General features: G+C 36.2%; 1 protein-coding gene across 5 annotated transcripts in view; it reads left to right on the forward strand.

The window, feature by feature from the left end:
• Nucleotides 1–14686, forward strand: part of BBS9 (Bardet-Biedl syndrome 9) — a 291677-nt gene that overhangs the window by 28205 nt on the left and 248786 nt on the right. For all 5 annotated transcript variants that reach the window (XM_085051384.1, XM_085051388.1, XM_085051383.1 and 2 more), the window contains one exon: nucleotides 12996–13170. In XM_085051384.1, coding sequence (XP_084907510.1) covers nucleotides 12996–13170 — 175 coding nt within the window. The remainder of the gene's footprint in view (nucleotides 1–12995; nucleotides 13171–14686) is intronic.

Consider the following 14686-nt stretch of genomic DNA (forward strand, 5'->3'; position numbering starts at 1 on the left):
TAAATGAACTCTTTTTTATTAAAACCTTTACCCCTCGTCCTGTAATAATACTCTCTTCTAAAAGGTTTGTTCCTGTAAATAATTTAAAATGTTGTACTGGGCTGGTAAGTCCTAAGTAATGGAACTTTATTTGTCTGATTCAAAGTCACTGCTGATCGAAAGCTTCTGATAAATAAGTTGCATTTTTTTCCATTGTTAAAAGATTGGAATGAAGCAAGTGAACTGGATATAATGTTAAGAATTCCTTTTCTTATTCTTCTTTATCATGCAGTGTGTCTCTAGTTCAGTTTTAAGGGCATAAATCTGGTATTAATCTAGAAATAGTCAAATCTTATTAAGCAATATTCCATATTTCATTTACTCTTAATAAAGTTAAAACAATATTAATTGAAAAACAGTGAGAAGGGGGTTTTTTGGTAGCTAGGTAGTGATTGGATTTTGAGCCAGTATTGTTACATTTTGTGATTGATATAATTTTGTCATAATTTTATATAATTCCCATGTTTTTTGTTTATGGCTACACCAAAATCATGTAGGCCTTGTTATTTTAATTGAAATAATGATGAATTGGATCTGTTCTACCTGTGCAGGAATTTTAGTTAATCAATTTACCATTGTTGACATCAGTTATATGAAATAATAGTAGTAAACTGTCCTCATGCAGTAATATTGAAACTCCTTATAGATGCATAATCACACAGAGACTAATTGAGATAATTATCAGCTGCCTAAGAATCTCATGAATTTGCATATTGGCACAGTAAAAGACTTGAAGGGAATGGGCATTAAGCAAAACTCATTTTTGACTCGGTGCAAATCAATTCATATTACTTCATAAATAATTTTTATTGTCTTTTCCTTACATGATGTTTAGATAGTTAGTGCTGAAATTACCTTAATTTTGTACCTACAACATACAGAGTAAACTCTGACCTGTGCCTTGATTTTGTCATGTCCATATTGAAGGTATTTAGACATGGTCTGTTTTCCTGCCTGTAGAGAAACCTGAGAAAGAAAACACTAGTTTGGAAAATGACTCTTACTCCTGCTTTACAGTTTTCTGTTGAATGGATTAGGGCTTAGCTACCTTATAGCTGTTAGCCTAAGTCCTTCTATGTCTTGAAAAAGAGCCAATGTACTTGTGCCTGACTGCTCTTAACAAGAGAGATTTACTGATGTGAGCTGCTTATAAGAAGTGATGGTATTATTCTTTTTATAGTGGAAGAAAAGTGCCCTTATTACTTCTTTGAAAAAGGTTGCAGATCAGGCCACAATTTCATTCTTTGCCTTGTTTGCCTTGAGTCAGATGTGACTTATGTTTGAAGAAAGTATATGCAATAAATTTCTGGTGAATTAATGTGAAGAGTGGAGAAGGGCTTTAAAGTAAAAACAAAGCCACTGTTACATGAAACTTAGGCAGCTTTACAGATTATCACATAAATTTCCTGTGGTCAGTTGTGCGTTGGATAGGATAATAGCTCATATATGAACAAACAACGCTGTGTAAGGAGTGAATAGTAAAGTTCTCTGCTTTGAGGATTGGTGAATGAAGTGCAGGTTTCCTGAGCCGCTCTCTGAAGTGCTTAGGAAATGTGTGAATGATCATGTGCTGTAGTAGGAGGATGCCCTTTCCCAGGTGAGGATTGAGTTCTGTGGTTGTTCTTCAGGCCCTAAGTGGTACGCTGAGGTGGGTGCATGAGCTCTCTGAGCACTTCCATTTTTCTTTTTCATTTTTTAAAAAAACCTTTTTTTTTTTCAATTTTTAAAATCTTTTCGTCTTCTTAAGAACTAAAGAAACAACATATTGACAGCTTACCAGTGGGGGACGCAATCTATTGGGGTGCTCTTGAATAGAATACTAATTTTATTTAGTGAGACAGAAAGCATAGTTCAATAACTATGCTTTCTTAACTGCTGAATTATTTTCAAATGGCATTTAATTACAGATAAGGGTTTTGCACTATTACTGTTTCGTGTGATTCCACACACTTGCATTATGTAATAGTTAAATAATAAGCGAATTAATCACAGTTTTATATAACTCTTTGAATGAGTGGATTAATGATTTAGTATTGGATCCCCCTAGTAAGCACAGGTTTTGAAATTTTCTTTTTCATCTGAAACCTTAATGCCTTAAGTTGGCTTCCAGAGCAGTTCAGATTTATTTGAAGTTGTTTCATGGATACTATACCAATAAGAGCAAATAATAAAACAATAGCAAAGGGAAGGGAAAAAGAAAACACAGTTTTGACATGAAAAAGTTAAAAGCAAAAAAGTGTGAAAATACCTGGAACTTATCTTTTTCTCAGCAAATGACCTTGAATTCATTTTACTTTTATTATAGCACTGGCCTAGAGGCAAAGTATGTTTGAGTGTTACAACAAAGAGGGTGCTATACGGAGGAATTTTTTTAATAATGAAATACGACATATGCATAAACCATGAAACCTTGTAACAGGAAACTTTGTAAGAAGGGTAGACTGTGCTTAACTTTTCTACAATTCTGCAAGAAAAATTTTATTAAGTGTTAGACAGAAAAAAAATTATCAGCTGAGTTTTATGCTGTAAGGTTAAATGATTCTTATGACTGTGTTTAAATAGTAGAGCAGTATAAATTTGGACTTTGATTTATTGGCTAATTCTGTTAAGGAGCAGAATATTTAACTGTTGCCTTCCTGTTAAATTGCTTCTGCATAAGGACAGATTTTTTTGAAAGCCTTGGGCTTCTGAAAGTTTTTCAAGGAATAGATCTGCTGATGATTACTTCCAAATGGTTTCTCACTTCACTTTGGAAAACTGTTAATGTTTTGGGTTTTGTTAATATTAATAATGAAGTTAGAGTCTCTTCTCTAAATTGAACATGTGAATGGAAAAATAATCAAGGAAAATATTCTCTGAATCTCTTACCATCCTTTTCTTTTTACTTTCTTCAGCTCTTCTTAACAGTAATGATCTAGCTTAATGATCACAGCCTAACTGAAATAAAAATTCTTACTGCCTTCAGTATGCCAGAACTTTGCCTTAGTTATGAATTGCTAGATAAATATCGAATCTGCAATTTGTTTAAAAAAGCACTATAATTAAAGTGAAGTGAAACCAATTGTAGAAATACATTGCTTTGTAAGCAATTGTATATGTAAGTGAAAGACTTGTTTTTCAGAATTTTGGTAAATTCTATAGGATACTTTTTCCAATTTCTTCCATTGAAGTATGGTACCCAAAAGTGTGCAGTCATTGTGCACGGGTAGTATAAAATGTTTTGTATCTTGCATGTGGCGTTATGGCTTCTGCAGTGCTCCTGCCAAGAGGCAGTGAGTGCCAAGGCAGAACAATAATTACTTCATATGTTTTTAATAGCACATGTATATTAATAATGACCCAATCTGTCTTTTGTCTTTTTGGTGACATATTGTTGACTCACATTTAATTCATCGTCCTTCTCTAATCTCCAGATTCTTCTACTTAGTGCTGTTGCTTGCCATTCTCTGGTTTCCTGTGAGTCAATTGTCTGAGATCACATCAGATGTTTTATTTGAGTTTAGAGATGCTGTCTCTAAAGTTTAGAAATGCAGTGTATGTTATTACCCTGTCTAATAAATAGTCTGGCATGATGAATTTTCTGTTACTTCAAACCTATGTACAGCTTTATTATTTACATATGTACTTTCTTATTAAAGGTTCCAGCATTTCATGTGAATGCATTTGTCTATAAGATTTGTTTGCTGCCCCATAGTTTTTCATCCAAAAGAATGCAGTTTTAGTTTCTAACTATTTAGTCTATTTTGTCTTCTCAAAGGGTCTTTCAGAAGTGTGTGTATATAGCTTTTGTTTATTTTTCTACTTTTCATTGGTGATTACTCCATTACAAAAAAGGTCTCTAACCTATTGGAATTTCTTTGGAAGGTCACCAAACCGTTGTTAGTTGCTTTTCCTAGACGGTTGAAATGTATCTTGTACAAGCTATAATGCTTTATGCTAATTTTATTTTGGGCTATTATGTTTGGTGCAAATCATTCCTATAAAAAATGACTGTGGTATATAGTTGTGGTGGCTTAGTGTCTAAGTATCACACAGCTGCTCACTCACTTTCTCCCACCTCCCACTGGCGGAATGGGAAGGAGAACCAGAAAAAGGTAGAACCTGGGGGTTGAGTCAAGAGCAGTTCAAAATTTGAAATAAATTAAATTATTATAATGATGGTAATAGTAATGAAAAGAAGAGAGAAATAAAACCCAAGAAAAACAAAAACCACACAGTACAGTTGCTCACCACCCACTGACTGATTGATGCCCAGCCTGGCCCACATCAGTGATTAGCCCCTCACAGCCAACTCCTCATCATTTGAGTCTTCACAGTGTGCTTCCAACAGTCCAACATAACAAATTGTTCCTGCTTGCTAAACCTGTGATGTCTTTTCTGTGATTGCCAAGAAGGAAACTAAAAGGATGGTGATTTTTTTGCTAGAGATGTAATTCACTGACTCATTTGACCACAGAGTAAGAGTTAATAATTTCTGTATGTTGGTTACTAGCCTAGGATATATATAGATAAATGACTTGAATGTGAAAAGTGGCTGTATTTCTTGGTGTATTCTAGCAAATCAGGTCAAGCTGTTTATTTCTAATTTTTAGGGTGTGTTTGAAACATCTTGAAGATGTACTGGACTTCCATCTAATACTCTGTACAGTAAATCCCCACTTTTGTGTTGTAAGCGTCTGACTCTCTGACTTTGTTAGAAACTATTTTCAATGAGTTTTTTGGATGTCACTACAGTTATTTTGGAGATAATTCTTCTGCAAATATCTTCAACAATGCTGTAGCTCAAAAAATTATTAAATAATCACACAGAAGGCGTAAAGTTGGAAGCTACCCCCTGGAGGTCATCTAGTCCACTCACCCTGCTCAGTGTCCCTAGAGCATGTTACTTCGAGTTGTGTCCACATGGCTTTTGAATATCTCCAGAGAAGGAGATTCCACAATCTCTCTGGGCAGACTGCTCCAGTGCTCAGCCACAGCCTCACAGTAAAGTTTTTCCTCGTGTTCAAGTGGAACTTCCTGTGTACATCAGTTTCTGCTGATTGCTTCTCATCCTATTACTTGGCACCACTGAGAAGAGAGCGTGGGTCCATCCTGTTGGCACCCTCCCTTCAGATACTTATATACATTGATGAGGGCTCCTCTCAGTAATCTTCCTGAGCCTAAACAGGCTCAGCTCCCTCAGCCTGTCCTCATAAGAGAGATGAGGCTGTCCCTTAATCATCTTTATTGCCCTCTGCTGGACCTGCTTCAGGAGCTCCATGTCTCTCTGGTACTGGGGATTCCAGAACTGGATACAACACTCCAGTTGTGGCCTCACCAGGACTGAGTAGAGGGGCAGGATCACCTCCCTCAACCTGCTGGCAGTGCTCTTCCTAATGCATCCCTGGATACCATTGGCCTTCTGGGCCACAAGGGCACTGCTGGCTCATGGACATCTTGCTGTTCACCCCAGGTCCTTCTCTGCAGAGCTGCTTGGACCAGCCCTCTTGGACCCCTCATCCCTGTAGGGCATGTTCCCATGGGATTCTTCCAAGAAGGTCCCTGAAGAGGCCACAGTTATCCCTCCTGAAGTCCAGGGTTATGATGCTACTGATTGACCTGCTTCTTCCTCAGAGGGTACTAAGCTTCATGATCTCATGGTCACTGTAGCCAAGGCTGTTCCCAACCTTCACATCTCCAACCGTGTGGTCCATGTTAGCTAGTATAAGGTCCAGCAGCACACCTTTCCTAGTTGGCTTCTCCACCACCTGTGTCAGAAAGTTACTGTCAGTGCTTTGCAAAACTTTCTGGGTTGCTTACGCCTTGCTGTGTGGTTCCTCCAGCAGATGTCAAGGTGGCTGAAGTCCTCCATGAGAACCAGGGCCTGTGACTGTGAGTCTACTTCCAGCTGTCTGTAGAAGACCTCCTCTGCTTTCTCCTCCTCGGATTGCTACAGGCAGCCTGTAGCAATCACATACAACAGTGTCACCCTTACTAGTCTGCCCTTTAATCCTAGCCCCTAAACTCTTGACTCACTCATCATACTTTCTGAGACAGAACTTCATACGTCAAAGTGCTTTGGGAAGTGCTTAGCAGTTGTGAAGCTTCTTACTCTAAAGAGACTAAAAGGAGAAATGGGAGAGAAGATGGGGAATTTCACTGGGTTTTAACAGTGGGATCATGTAGTTCTGTTGGGTTATAAGTTTTCAGGTGTGTTTTAAATGGAATTTTAAAGTTGATAGATTTATTTTATGGTGGGGATTTAAGATCTTAGTGATAACTTTTGAAAGTACCTAAAATATTGAAAAATAGGGTGTGTATCCAACTTCAGCTGAACTCAGTGAACAGTCTGCTATTGATTTATGATTTGCTAAAAACATCCATGTGCCTGAACTATTTAGTCAAATGTTACTGATTTGGAAGGGCAACTGGTGACAGTACTTGTTTGTGGGAGCTTTGCTAGTTCAGTAAGATGTTCTGTAACATTTATATGATGTATGATAGGTGTAGAACTTCAGATGAGAGCGGAAAAGTTCACAGACTGGAATTTTTCCTACTCGCTTTAGCAAAAGTGTGTGCCAGTGTTGTAATGCTTGTATGAATGCAAGGCTCTTAGAAGATTTCTGCAGCTGCTAGGGCCTGAAAAGTAGATACTAAACAAGTTATGGCAACAAACACAATTTAAGGAAAATAATTTTACCTCTCTTCCTGAATTGTCATTATTCAGGCTACATCTATGCATACAGCCATTTTCAAGACCTCCTCTGTTCATGCTGTCTATAATTATTCTTCTGCATTGAAAAAGAGAACAACTTTAAGTGATACTACTTTCACAGCTCCCTGAATGTTTTTCCTGAGACAATTTCTTGCACTAGGTGGAAACATCCATTTTTATATGTGAAAAAAATTATTTGCTTAATAATGGAGGGTGTAATAAACAAATTTTGGTACTGTAATGTGTTTAGGGGAAGAGACTTTACCTGTCATGTCTACACAGTGCCAAATACCATGTTTCTTTCAGTGGGAATTTTAGTGTTTTGAATGTTGCAGCTATGATACTTCGGGATCTTTGTACTGCATGCTGGTCTATTCTACTCCTTTGAACCATACTAGTGTTTTTTCTAAGGGTCCTTCCACCACGTCAGGTTAATATGAGTTTTAAAAGCATTGTTCCCAAGTCTCATAATTTAACTATGTCATCTTCTGTGGTAAGACTTGAATCAAGAACAAAGGAGTCCCTAAGGGATTAATTGTGTGAGTGAGGGCTGATTGGCCTTTGGAGATAACTTCAATAATTCAAAATTCCCTTTCCATCTAAAATCCTCTTTATGTTTTATGGCAGGCAGAAATCTACAAGAGGCTAGGTAGAGAGAATATAGTATGATGGGTGAGAGAAGCAAGAACTTTTTTTTTTCTCATGGCTGCTCTGACTTCGTGCTTTACCATGACTTGACCAGCAAGGCTCCTTACAGAGGGCTGTAACAGAGGGAGCATCTCTTGTTTTGGGATTTATGAATGTGTTTTGCTGCAATTCTTTAATATCCAGAATGGATTAGGAAATAATTAAAGCTAATGTCAGTAGGATAAGGACTTAGTGTTTTTCTTAAACACTTTCCTTAGTTTCTCTTAAAGTTGTTCTCTTCCTGTCCACTACTCTATCTTTATTTCCCTCCCCCTGGAGTGATTTTTCAATTCCAGCAGAAAAGCACCCAGTCAGTGTCAGATGGAACATGTGTACACTTTGTACATCATTCGGCATGGGTACTTGCCTTAGTACTGAGCAATGCAGGGCAATTTTTCTTTTCCTCTTTGCTTGTGTTCAGGGTATTAGCAGTCAGATCCTCTGGCCTAGGATGAATGGCCACAGCTGAATTCCTGAGCTTTGATTCCTTCTGTGGTTATGCAAGGAGCAGCCACCAGACCACCAGGCTAGTAAATTCAGAGTTCTTTCTGAATGTACACTGACACGTGCTTCCTGCAGTGGGTTAGGGAGGTAACGTAAGACTTGCCTTTTACTAGGCATACATTGTTTGAAGAACTGCTGAGCTTATTTTCAAATGGTTTTTCCATTTATCAGGACTGATTCCTGAAGTTCTTTTCTCACAGTTGGCTCAGGTCTGCTTTGCTAAAGGAGCTACACTCAGCAGCAAGTAGAATTCTCCAGAATGGGTTTGAACTGGAGGAGTCTTTGTTCTGTATGCTGCGAGAAATTTTCAGGGGCAAATTCCAGTGATGAAGGGAAAGGAAAGCTTGCTTGTTTCAAGCCCGGGTGGGAACTTGTCTTCCCATATGTGGGAATACAGTTTATGTGCATCACTTCACTGCTCACTTCTAAATCATATTGGGAAAACATTTCCCATGTATCATTAAAGGGCTCTTGGGCTCCTGAGTGTGTTGTAAATGCCAGTTTATCTTTTAATTTTATTTCATTGATGCCTCCTTCCACACAAGGCTTTTTTAGTGAGGCATTTGATCATCATTGAAGCCAGGTTAAAGTTTTCTCTGCTGACGTCTTCCTAAACTCTGTAGTTTTATGAAGTTTTTTAGATTTCCAATTTATCCCACTGTAGTTTTCATTGCCTGATTTCACGTGGTGCTCAGGCCTTGTGATTACATAATGTACATTTTATGAAAATGATTTGGTGCCAGAGGGGAAGCTCAGAGTACAGGAAATTATTGACATGCAAAAAAACTTGAGGTCCAAAATAGCTTTAATTAGAAGCTTATTTGAAAAAACTACCACCTGCCTCTTATTTTGTCTTTGCATTACCTCTAAAAATATATTGTGGCTTAAAAGTGGGATGTAAATATATTCATATCCTGCTTGAATAACACAACTACGAAACAACAGTAGCTAGACTTGTGCTTAAAAGTAGCACTTCCTGGCTAAGGGACATTCCTCTTGAGATACAAGCTGCTGAAACTATGTAGAGTACACTAAGTGCTTCCATCTGATATGCAGAAAACACTGTGGTTTATATTTTCACTTTATAAATGTGTCACTGGCAAGGCCAACTGGCTGCAATAAGCTTTTTTGAAATGAGCATTTCTGTTTTTAGTGTTTGGAAGACTGCATTTCTTAAAGTGAAACATAAAAACCCCATTCACTAGCTACACATTAAAAACAAATGGTCGAAGGAAATAAGTTGACCTATAAAAAGCTGGGAAATAAGAGTTCATACAGAATTTAATTTTCTTTAATTATGCTTTACATGTAATAGTTTAGACAACTGGAGTTTGATCCACTAGTACAAGCTAGTTAAAATCCAAATTTGAAAATTTGTGGTTAGGAACAACCCAAATTGGATGAACAGAGTGGTGGGTATATTAAGAAGTGCTGCTGTGCTTTTAAAGGCCAAAAGAGTGATTGCTGATGCAGTCTCATGCCTCTGTTTCTTTAGACAGTACAGTTCGGTACTGCAGTGTGCTTGCAAATCACCGGAGTGCTCTGAAGAACTTGTCATAGTATGTCATGTCATATTCAATTGTATCATTACTGTTGAAACAGGAGAGATTTTAACAATGGTATTTGTGTGTGTTTGGGGGTTATGCATACCAAAGATGAATGCTTTCATGTTTGATGTGACATGTAGCTTCATATATATTGCCGGAAGTGTTGTAGTGTTTCTGTTCATCACTTTCATGATGCTATGAAATTGGTAAGAATAAGACTGATATTTATAATATAGACAAGAACAGAACTTAAGAGAAGAACTTAAGCAGTAACACCTCAACACTTGTAATGACTTTTACTTTTTTTCTTTTATTTGAATTGTAATATGTTTACTGGATTATTACTTTATATCTATTGTGTTTGCTATAGTTTTTGTCAGAAGAGTAGAAATTAACAACTGTATATTTTAGACAAGCTTAAACCCTAAAGATCATGGTCAGCAGTTGTCTAAGAGGCAGTTTTCTCACTACCATCAGTATAACCAGGAGTACCCGAAATTTGATTATATTACAAAATATACAAGACTTCTGTGTTAGTAAGGGTATTCAATTTCCAATTAAATGTCTTTTGCTTTAGTTCTAATATCAAGCAATGTTCAGGACTTTTCAAAATGGAATAGCAACATGGTAAAAGTTTAAACACACATAACATTACTGGGGTTTTTTTTTGTGGCTTAAATTATTTTATGCATGGTTTTAATTTTACATTCTGGTTTTGTTTTAATCCTGACTTTATATCTTTCTGTGGAAGAAAAGATGAAAACCAGGAGGCCTTAAAAAATCCCAAAATACAAGTGTGTTCTACTACTATGCCTTTTAAAATAAAAATTTCAAGCTGCGCTCTGTAACCAATTTGTCTTCAGGTTTCAGGTGCCAGGGAGTTCCCCTGAAGTTAGACACTGAAAGTTAATGTTTAGGAAATAGGGCTGTCAGACAGCTGCAGATTTCTTCTGTAGCAGACTGCTGATGCTAGGAGAATTCATACAACACCGTGGAGGGGGATTTGAAGATTCTCTATACCCAGACTTGCAGGATTGCATTCTTGATAAAGGTGTAAAATAGAAGTGGAACTGAACAGTTAGCTAATGTAATGTGTTGAGAAGGTTTTTCTGTATGCCTGATGCTGAATGTGAACATATGTGATTTAGAGGTAACAGAGGTAGAATAACTGTGGTCACACTGACACCTGGATCATGAAGCACTGTTTTCTTGCACGCCAAATAAAAATGCCACTAGTTGCTTGTAGTAGCCAATAACCATACTTTAAAATAACTGTACGTAAGAGACTGTGGTGGCAACCAGTGGGCTAGTACCTTTTACGAGATATCAGTGTTTGTACTAGTTTCTCAGGGAACTTTTACAGGTTAATCATGATTTTATACAGCTGACTCTCTCTTTCTAGACTGCATCAGCAGTGTGATAATTATGTCAGCAGCTGTTGGGAAAGGGAAGCTGGGTATCATTAACATTGATAGCATACCAGTACAAAACTTCTCAATTTTTCCTGATAATTCCTACTCTTTTCTGATTAGGAGCATGTGACAGGACTAAATCCTGTAAAATTTCACAGCTTAGAGGAAGAGAAATCTACCAGAGATGCCTTGGAGTAGTTCAGAGATAAATGATAGAATTCCTTCTTTAAATGAATGTTTAAATCCTTCTTTAAATGTCTGTTTTTAATGATTCTTCTCTTGACATCATCTAGTCCAATCCTACTTCCCGAGGAGGTTCAGCTAGAAGTTGCTCAGGATTGTGTTCTGTTGTATTTTTGTGTATATCTGTGTATTTTTGTGTCTGTGGGAGAAGAGTTTACAGCCTTTCTGGAAAATGGGCTATAGTGTTTGATGACCTTCACAGTAAAAAGGAAAAAAAAAGCAAAGAAAAAAAGAAAAAGAAAATTTCAGATAGAATTTCATGTGATGCAGTTTATTACTGTTTATTTTAGTCCTGTAAGTGGGTACCACAGAGAAGAGTCTGTTTCCCTCTTGCCTTTTCACTAGAGACTGAGAGATTCAACTTTGCCTCAACCAAATGAACAACATGAATTGCACTTTCAAATGTTCTTCTTATTCCATGGTTGTTATTTGCAACAGGGTTTATGATACATGTTATGAATTATATAAGAATCTGGGAAAAAAGGATGGTAGATCCTAATTTTAAGAAAATAGGAAAAACTGAAAAAGATATGAAGGAGGAGGAGGGAAGGACCCTGCCTTACCTTTTTTTTTCCCTCTAAAAATTTGAGCCAAATTTTTATTGTATATTTCAGTCCCAAAGACAAGTAATATGATGTGCTTGTCTTTTACATTGCTGTTTATTTTTAAGTAGTTAAAATTTCTATGAAGAATCACAGTGGAGATGAACAATGTTTTGCATTGTACATTTGTTTCTTTTTCAGATATTGAGTATTTCTTTGACTTTTGTTACCTCTATGGAATTGTTAGAATGAAGTTTTAGTCTATTTTTGTTTTGTTTCACCTTCCTGTGTTAGAAAATTTATTAAAAGGATTGAAGGTGGAACTTAGTGAACCGGCAATTTATTCGGGTCATTCATGCATACAGAATCATTCCTGAGACAAAATAGAGTATTTTAATCAAGGTAGGTAGACATTTTGAATTACAAATATTTAATGTAGTATTTGCAAGATAAGGGTCTATCTATGAATTCAGGAGAGATGAATCTATCAGCTTCAGTAAGTTTTAGTCTTAATAGTATAGTTCTCTTTGAAGGCATAAAAAATACTGTTTGTACGAATTGTTACCCTTGCATATGAAGTGCCAACGACATGATCAGCTTCTGATCTCAGAAATCTTCCCAATGAGACTTTGAATTTAGGTTGGTGTACTTGAGGCATGACAAGCCATGTCTTAAGTCATGTCTTGCGGCTGCTGAATAATGCATGAGGCTTGAAGTAATTTACTCCATGCTGAATTTTTTTAATTTGATATTTTTTAGACTTGCTGGTAATACAAAGTTGGACTTTGTTTTTTCTTTCCTTGAAGACAGAAAATGTGAATGTAAAACGTGGTAGACATTACCATTGTATTATTTTCACAACAATAGATATTTGTAGGACTTTCCGTTATATTGCTTAAGTAGACTTGAAAGAATAAAATTGGTTATTTTCAAACGACAGTTGTTATGACTGCTTGTAAGGTATGGAAGCATTTAAGAACGAGAATAATTTTGTGTTTTGGGAATATTGAAACATTTCTTTAAACCGAAATTGTAACAGTTATATCCTTAGGAATTTTGTTTTGAAATAAAATATCTTACTTTTTTTTTAATGTATTCTGAATGTTATTCCCCCCCATAATCTAGTTTGCTTATTTTAGAAAGAAAGCTTTTATTGAGGTTGGAATATTTAGTGTTCTTCCTCATAGTAAACACTCCCATAAATGAAAATTTACTTTTGTTGGGATTACTTATGAATACGATTTTAATTTACTCATGGTTTTAAGATGAAAACAACACAAATGACATTGCTTTTTTTCTTTATATTTCTTTCTGTTGCTTCCCTTAGGTCGAGATTTGATCTGCATACAATCCATGGATGGGATGCTCATGTTGTTTGAACAAGAAAGTTACGCTTTTGGCCGGTTTTTACCTGGTTTTCTTCTGCCTGGTCCCTTGGCTTACAGCTCTCGCACAGACTCTTTCATTACAGTGTCTTCTTGTCAACAGGTTGAGAGTTACAAGTATGTGTTTATGTTCAGTAATTGTAGTGTACTTTGGTGCTATCGTTTAGAAGGTAAACACATTGAAAGTAATTGTGTTTAGTTTTTAATGCCTTTACTGGAGAATACAAAGGCAGGTAGTTGTAGGAAAGATGTCGTATGTTGTGGGGTGTTACTATCTCCATACAGTCATAGAAGAAAGCATGCTGTGAGTCCTGAGGACTTTATGGTCCTATATTATTTTTATAAATGTGTTAAGTCTACTAGTTTATCAAGGTTATGTTGCTCCCAAGTGCCAGGTTTTCCCCTGCTTCAGTTCTGTCTAATCTGTGTTTTCAATGTTGGAACATGGATGAAACTGTTATGAGCTAGTTTAGTATGTTAGCCATATTAAGTCTATGGGTTCAACATTCAGAAATATAGAGCAAGATGGGAAGGAAAGACTGTACAAGACATTTCCATTTCCTCCAAGCACAGGGACTATGGATTGTAAGGCCAACCAGATCAAAATCTAATAGAGATTGATCATGTTGAGGTGGAACTTCTTGTGTTTTAATATATAGCCATTACTCCTTGTCCTTTTGCTACACCATACATGCATGAAATGTGAGGAATGTTGTTGTCATCATTTTAAATATTAACATTGTCAAAATGTTAATTTTGGCAATGAACAAAAATATGTATTGTTATTTTAGATTGAATTGGAACATTCAGAATTGTATTGGTTTAAGTTGAGGAGCTGATGGCACTTAAAGAATGAAACACTTAAAGAATTAAAAAATGAAAGAATTAAACGCTGTCTTTTGGATAAGTTTATTTTGGATTGTTGTTTATTTCACTGATGTAAAATATAAGTATTTTTCAGATTATTTATGTGCATACATGGGAAACAGGGCAGATCAGTAAGTTAGGATACCAGCACAAATTGAGGAAAGCAACAGTTACAGAAGAGTCAGTGAGAGCACAGTTTGAATCTGGAGGATGGTGTAGGTGTGAAGAGGACAGATAGATGTGCAGAGCTTTTATGCCAGTTGCTATCTTTTGTTCAAATGTCTTCATTGCCAATTTTTCTTAGTATGGTTTGTTGGCCGTTAAAATAATAAATCCTCCCAAACCTTCCAATTTTTGCTAAATGTGCCACCTACTGATTCCAGTTTACTGCAGTCTTAATTTGGAGCCACTTAGTTTACTTTATGGAGATGCTTTCAGGTTTCCCTATTTGATAGAGCAGATTGTATTTCTGAGTAGTTTAGCAAGTTTTTTAAAAGCTTAATAAGAGCAAAAGTTTAATTTTTTATTAGAATTCCAATTTCACAATTTGATAATAAGTTGATTTCTTCTATCTTTGTGGTCTATATTTCTATCTTCTAGTATTTAGACTGTTGAATTTATTTTAACACCACATAAAATGTGAATAGAAATGTTTAATTTTTACCTTTACACTTAGCTGCTGTCCTACAGTGATATTTATCTTAACATGTTTGGTGATGATAGATATGTTGCAGTGGACTTTCTAACTCTCCTTTTAGACTGTGAT

The sequence above is a fragment of the Lichenostomus cassidix genome, chromosome 2 (assembly GCF_008360975.1).
Source record: "Lichenostomus cassidix isolate B80296 chromosome 2, HeHo_3.0, whole genome shotgun sequence".
Classification (NCBI taxonomy): Eukaryota; Metazoa; Chordata; class Aves; order Passeriformes; family Meliphagidae; genus Lichenostomus; species Lichenostomus cassidix.